The sequence below is a fragment of the Oncorhynchus clarkii genome, unplaced genomic scaffold (genome assembly GCF_045791955.1).
Source record: "Oncorhynchus clarkii lewisi isolate Uvic-CL-2024 unplaced genomic scaffold, UVic_Ocla_1.0 unplaced_contig_12320_pilon_pilon, whole genome shotgun sequence".
NCBI classification, from domain to species: Eukaryota; Metazoa; Chordata; class Actinopteri; order Salmoniformes; family Salmonidae; genus Oncorhynchus; species Oncorhynchus clarkii.
In genome coordinates this window covers 282,407-289,270 of record NW_027261085.1, presented here as the reverse complement: position 1 = coordinate 289,270, position 6,864 = coordinate 282,407, and the positions used below count along the sequence as shown (strand labels likewise).

At 42.8% G+C, this 6,864-nt stretch overlaps 1 protein-coding gene across 14 annotated transcripts in view; it reads right to left on the bottom strand.

Moving 5' to 3' along the window:
• Positions 1 to 4,371: 4,371 nt before the first annotated feature.
• The window catches only part of LOC139404702 (protein PHTF2-like), a 111,705-nt gene continuing 109,212 nt past the window's right edge, over positions 4,372 to 6,864 (bottom strand). For 12 of the 14 annotated variants that reach the window (XM_071147317.1, XM_071147320.1, XM_071147318.1 and 9 more), the window contains one exon: positions 4,372 to 6,790. In XM_071147317.1, coding sequence (XP_071003418.1) covers positions 6,770 to 6,790 — 21 coding nt within the window. In that variant the 3' untranslated portion in view covers positions 4,372 to 6,769. The remainder of the gene's footprint in view (positions 6,791 to 6,864) is intronic. The other 2 variants (XM_071147316.1, XM_071147327.1) reach the window with 1 other exon arrangement.

The window sequence follows — 6,864 nt, the reverse complement described above, 5'->3', positions numbered from 1 at the left end:
AAAGGCCCAGTGGAAAGGAGAAGAGATCAATCAGACCTAGCTGAGCTCTCTGGGATGACCCACACCTGGTTCACCAGAGGTCATGAGTTCATTGCTTTCGCAACATGTCTCTTGTTCAAGAGGCAGTGCTGGGGTGAGGAGATAAGATAGTGTTCACATGTCTTCATTTCAAGCAGTAGGTATCGTGTAGGCCTGGGTGATATTTCTGCCACAGTGATCTGTGGCTGGGCCTTTGTTTCTGCTTCAACATCGCCCCCGTGTGGACGGGATGTGCAAGTGCCTGCTGTGCCAGAGTCAAATACACAAAGAAATGTGTTTTGGAATGTGAAGGGATCTGGTGGCTCAGTGGTAAGGATCTCACCCCATAAGCATGGGGTCGTAGGGTATGATTCCTGACAAAGCCTGGAGGACTGTGACAACTGCTGGGGGTTTCCCCTCCTGTGAACAGCAGCAGTTATGGGGGAACTGAGGTTTTTAAAAAGATCCATTTGAAAATTAAGGGTCTACTTTCTCAGAGGTTTATGACCACAACACATCCTGATCCAGAGCTGTGAACATATGGGGTGAGATCTTTACACCAGAGCCCCAGACTCCTTCACACCTCTTAACTGTTTTCTTTGTCATTTTCACGTTGAGAATTGCTGAAATTACCAATAACTCAAACCCAAGATTTGAACCCATAACCTCTATGGTTGAAGGTAGGAAATGAACCTCAAAGCCACAGACTCTCACATTTCTAGCTCATCTTACGACGATCTAAATAGTTAAACACCATGCCTTCTCTCAACTAATGATTTAGTAAGATCGTTTGTATTCTAAATGACCTTGTGTGACACAGCCATGTACAATTTATGGAGTTGGTTTTATGATTTTCTAAAAACAATGACACGCTCAAATGTATTGCCATTAATTATTGTAGCATTTGATGGACAAGTCATTCTGATTTGATCTCATGATTATGTCAAACGGAACCTCAACTCAAACTTGACATTTTAATGCAGAATTTTTGTTGGTCTGTTCAAGATCCTGGGCTTGATTCAATCCGTAGTGCTGAAGATCTGCTGTACAGCGTGATTCAAATTGTCACCTGACCCTTTGGAAAGTATTCAGACCCCTTGACTTTTTCCAGATGTTCTTACGTTACAACTTTACTCTAAAATGTATTCAATTGTTTTCCCCTCATCAATTTACACACATTACCCCCATAGTGACAAAGCAAAAACCGTAAAAAAAAAAAAGGTTTGCTAATTTATGACAAATAAAAAATGAAATTGACATAAGTATTCAGACCCTTTACTCAGTAATTTGTTGAAGCACCTTTGGCAGCGATTACAGCCTCGAGTCTTCTTGGGTATGACGATACAAGCTTGGTACACCTGTATTTGGGGACTTTGTCCCATTCTTCTCTGCTTGAGAGGACCTGCAATGCCAGGTTGGGGAGCATTGCTGCAAAAACTATTTCCAGGTCTCAGGTCTCTGGTCTCTGGTCTCTCCAGAGATGTTTAATTTTATTTAACCAGGAAAAGCCCATTGAGACCCAGAGTCTCTTTTTCAAGGGAAAGCTGGCCAAGAAGTCAGCAACAATCAATACATTACATCATTAAAACATACAACAACATGATCCAGCCTAAAAAAAGCATTTACACTCCTCCGTAACAGTCTCCCAATATTTAAAATTCATTCAGTGGCACTAACATATCTAGATGAAGCACGGATTGTAGATTATTCCATGATGTTCAATCGGGTTCAAGTCCGGGCTCTGGCTGGGCCACACAAGGACATTCAGAGACTTGTCCCGAAGCCACTACTGCATTGTCTTGGCTGTGTGCTTAGGGTCGTTGTCCTGTTGGAAGGTGAACCTTCAAACCTTTCCCCCAGACGTGACGCTTGGCATTCAGGCCAAAGAGTTCAATCTTGGTTTCATCAGACCAGATAATCTTGTTTATCATGGTCTTTAGGACTAACTTCTTGTTTCTCATTGTCTGAGTCCTTTTGGCAAACTCCAAGGGGGCTGTCATGTGTCTTTATACTGAGGAGTGGCTTCCATCTGGCCACTCTACCATAAAAGGTCTGATTGGTGGAGTGCTGCAGAGATGGTTGTCCAGAGGAACTCTGGAGCTCTGTCAGAGTGACCATCAGGTTCTTGGTCACCTCCCTGACCGTTTGGACGGGCAGTTAGCTCTAGGAAGTCTTGGTGGTTCTGAAACTTCTTCCATTTCAGAACGATGGAGGCCCCTGTGCTCTTGGGGACCTTCAATGCTGCATACCTTTCTTGGTACCCCTCCCCAGATCTCGACACAATCCTGTCTCTGAGCTCTACGGACAATTCCTTCGATCTCATAGCTTGGTTTTTTGCTCTGACATGCACTGTCAACTGTGGGACCTTATATAGACAGCTGTGTGCCTTTCCAAATCATGTCCAATCAGTTGAATTTACCACAGGTGGACTCTAATCAAGTTGTAGAAACATCCCAAGGATGATCAATGGAAACAGGACGCACCTGAGCTCAATTTCAAGTCTCATAGCAAAGGGTCTGAATACTTATGTAAATAAGTGTTTTTTACTTTTATAAATTAGCAAAAATAAAAACGTTTTGCTTTGTCATTATGGGGTATTGTGTGTAGATTGCTAAGGAATTGTTTAAAAAAAAAAAAAATTTAGAGTAAGGCTGTAATGTGACAAAATGTGGAAAAAGTCAAGGGGTCTGAATACTTTCCGAAGGCACTGTCACATTGCCTAAATAGCAAGTATCACACTTGATTTTTCTAAAGGTAAAATTTCTATACAGACTTTTATTAAGATGAGTAACTTTCTACAGCTCTTTTCTTTTTGTTCCCATTGGTTCTGTTCAGGCTGATGTGTGTCCAGATGGACATTGGTTCTGTTCAGGTTGATGTGTGTCCAGATGGACATTGGTTCTGTTCAGGTTGATGTGTGTCCAGATGGACATTGGTTCTGTTCAGGTTGATGTGTGTCCAGATGGACATTGGTTCTGTTCAGGCTGATGTGTGTCCAGATGGACATTGGTTCTGTTCAGGCTGATGTGTGTCCAGATGGACATTGGTTCTGTTCAGGCTGATGTGTGTCCAGATGGACATTGGTTCTGTTCAGGCTGATGTGTGTCCAGATGGACATTGGTTCTGTTCAGGCTGATGTGTGTCCAGATAGACATTGGTTCTGTTCAGGCTGATGTGTGTCCAGATGGACATTGGTTCTGTTCAGGCTGATGTGTGTCCAGATAAACATTGGTTCTGTTCAGGTTGATGTGTGTCCAGATGGACATTGGTTCTGTTCAGGCTGATGTGTGTCCAGATGGACATTGGTTCTGTTCAGGTTGATGTGTGTCCAGATGGACATTGGTTCTGTTCAGGTTGATGTGTGTCCAGATGGACATTGGTTCTGTTCAGGTTGATGTGTGTCCAGATAAACATTGGTTCTGTTCAGGCTGATGTGTGTCCAGATAAACATTGGTTCTGTTCAGGTTGATGTGTGTCCAGATAAACATTGGTTCTGTTCAGGCTGATGTGTGTCCAGATAAACATTGGTTCTGTTCAGGCTGATGTGTGTCCAGATGGACATTGGTTCTGTTCAGGCTGATGTGTGTCCAGATGGACATTGGTTCTGTTCAGGTTGATGTGTGTCCAGATAAACATTGGTTCTGTTCAGGCTGATGTGTGTCCAGATGGACATTGGTTCTGTTCAGGTTGATGTGTGTCCAGATAAACATTCGTTCTGTTCAGGCTGATGTGTGTCCAGATGGACATTGGTTCTGTTCAGGCTGATGTGTGTCCAGATAGACATTGGTTCTGTTCAGGCTGATGTGTGTCCAGATGGACATTGGTTCTGTTCAGGCTGATGTGTGTCCAGATAGACATTGGTTCTGTTCAGTCTGATGTGTGTCCAGATGGACATTGGTTCTGTTCAGGCTGATGTGTGTCCAGATAGACATTGGTTCTGTTCAGGCTGATGTGTGTCCAGATAGACATTGGTTCTGTTCAGGCTGATTGCTGATGTGTATCCAGACAGACATTATTTACATGTCAGTTTATTTCAATGATGATTCCCATCAAGAGATACGATCGCTTGTTTTGATCGAGTGTCTCTACAAGGGGTGGTATGTATGAAGACATGTAACGTGTATGAAATATGTTTTAAGTGAAGAAAGTGATTTGCAAGGAATGAATTATGACCTGCATCCTAAATGGCACAATATTCCCTACGTAGTGCACTTCTTTTGAACAGGACCCATAGGGCTCTGGTCAAAAGTAGTGCACTATATAGGGAATAGGTATTGGTACACAGCCATGATGAAATGTAGGAATCTAAACTGTTGTTTTGCTCATATGATGTACGAAGGAAGAAACTGGAAGTTGAGTGACACAATAATGTCAATTTTTATTTTCCTTATAAACACGTAGAACTGAGGAAACAGACCAGCTCACTAAAAGTAGTTTTTCTTCTCTTCAACATAAATATGCAGACTTCCTTTTGAAAACAGAATCACAACGCAAAAACAAGTGTGCGTCGGAAATGTCACCCTATTCCCTACGTAGTGCACTACTTTAGACCAGGGCTCTGGTGCACTAGGGATCAGGATGGCAGACAGGTTCAGAGTCATTTTCTAAAGACATTTTTCAGACTCAAGTGACTGCAAGTGACTGTCTTTTCTCTCGCAACCACAAAACACGAGGAACAACAACAACAAAGGAAAAGATGAGGCAACACCATGTTTTCTTAAAGCATTTCCAATAATATGAAACCCAAACAGTTATTTTGTGTTAATAATACAGTTTTATCCAGTAAATAAAAAGCACTTTGGTCATCTTCACACAGACTGAGCCACGCCAACAAGTACCAAGCAATAACAACTACAATGGTTTGTGTGTGACATTGTTTCTATACACTACTTTAAAGTGCACCTTTTCAGGCATTCCGAACTGTAGCGACGAACATCGACTGTGTGAACTGCGACTAAGACCTGGGACCTCTTTGTTCTAACTATAATACAAACACGTTGTGTGTTGAGCTACGAGTTATTGCTTGAAATACAGTCTAACCACTGAAATAACTCAAATGCTCCGTGAGAAAACCATGCAACGTAAAACAGGAAACAAGGGAAGGAGGGCGAGAAAAATCAACATGTTGACGAGGTTGTGATGACGGCTCACAGGCCTGAATAGCAGTATTTCAACCAGACTGCACACGTCACGGTTGTGATGACGGCTCACAGGCCTGAATAGCAGTATTTCAACCAGACTGCACACGTCACTGTGTCTGGTTTACAAAATAGGGTTGGGAGTACAGAAGCCAATACTGAATGGTATCACCATAAAAGGTCGCGACCCCACTCCCTCAGGGTCTCAGTATGTAAGAAACACATTTCCATTACAGACTTGTACAAGTGTGTACCAGGACAAACATAAGCACCCCCCCAAATTATCATTATACGAGTAACATAGTTACCCATGTTCAGTCACACATCGTTTAGCTTTGGGCTAGCGGGCCTGGATGTCTCAATTTCACATACAGAATACTAACCCAGATATGTTGGCTAGGTTTACATATTCCCATCCACCCAGTACAGTACCTCTCATCCACCCAGTATAGTACTGTACATCCCATCTAGCCAGTACAGTACATCCCATCCACCCAGTACAGTACAGTACATTCCTTCTAGCCAATACAGTACCTCCCATCCAGCCAGTACAGTACAGTACATCCCATCTAGCCAGTATAGTACCTCCCATCCAGCCAGTACAGTACCTCCCATCTAGCCAGTACAGTACCTCCCATCCAGCCAGTACAGTACCTCCCATCTAGCCAGTACAGTACCTCCCATCTAGCCAGTACAGTACCTCCCATCTAGCCAGTACAGTACCTCCCATCTAGCCAGTACAGTACCTCCCATCTAGCCAGTACAGTACCTCTTCTAGCCAATACAGTACAGTACCTCCCATCCAGCCAGTACAGTACCTCCCATCTAGCCAATACAGTACAGTACCTCCCATCCAGCCAATACAGTACCTCCCATCCAGCCAGTACAGTACCTCACCTATTTCCTCACCAATCATTTGAGTGATGTGTTGTGTTTTATCCTGCCTCTATCTCTCCACTACAGCCGTCACTTAGCTTATCATTAGAAACGCCAAACACACAGAAACATTGTTCATCTATTCTGAACTTTGGTGTACTGTTGTTGTCGTCAAAAGCAACAACAAAAAAGGCCTACATTAAATTGACCAGAAAGTACAACCTGTTTGTGTGTATGTAGGCTTTAAAACACATGATTATTATTACAGTCCGTCTATGATCGGAAACAACAACTCGTTGCAGTTCTCACAGTGAAATGACTGCGTTTGTGTGTCACAGTCAACAAACTAAACAGCTGCATTATAATGCACATTGTCCTTACTAGTCTGAAGGGATGGAACTCTTTTACCTTTGTAACAGAATTGTCATCTTGCTGTGTTTTGATCCCGTCCCTCTGAGAACACAAAACCTCTATAGCTTAATTAAAATAACATTTTGTAACTTTTTCCAACAACAACAAAATAAAAAATACTGAAAGGGTAAAATAAATATATCTTGACTTGCACAAGTGAAATGTAAGCACTCCGTTATGAACTCTGAGAATGGGGCTGTTTGTCCGTCAGACCATAGATACAGGGAAGCCCAGTCAGTCCGTGAGCGAAAGGACAACAGCGCCCCTGTGTGGTGAGAGAATGTATCACATCTTCCAGAGCCAGCTGTGACCTGATCAGCTTACTGTCATGATTTGATCTTCCAGAGCTGAGGACAGAAAGGTGTGGTAAGTTCTTCCTTCATACTGATGTCTACACACTCAACAAATCAACTCCATTTCA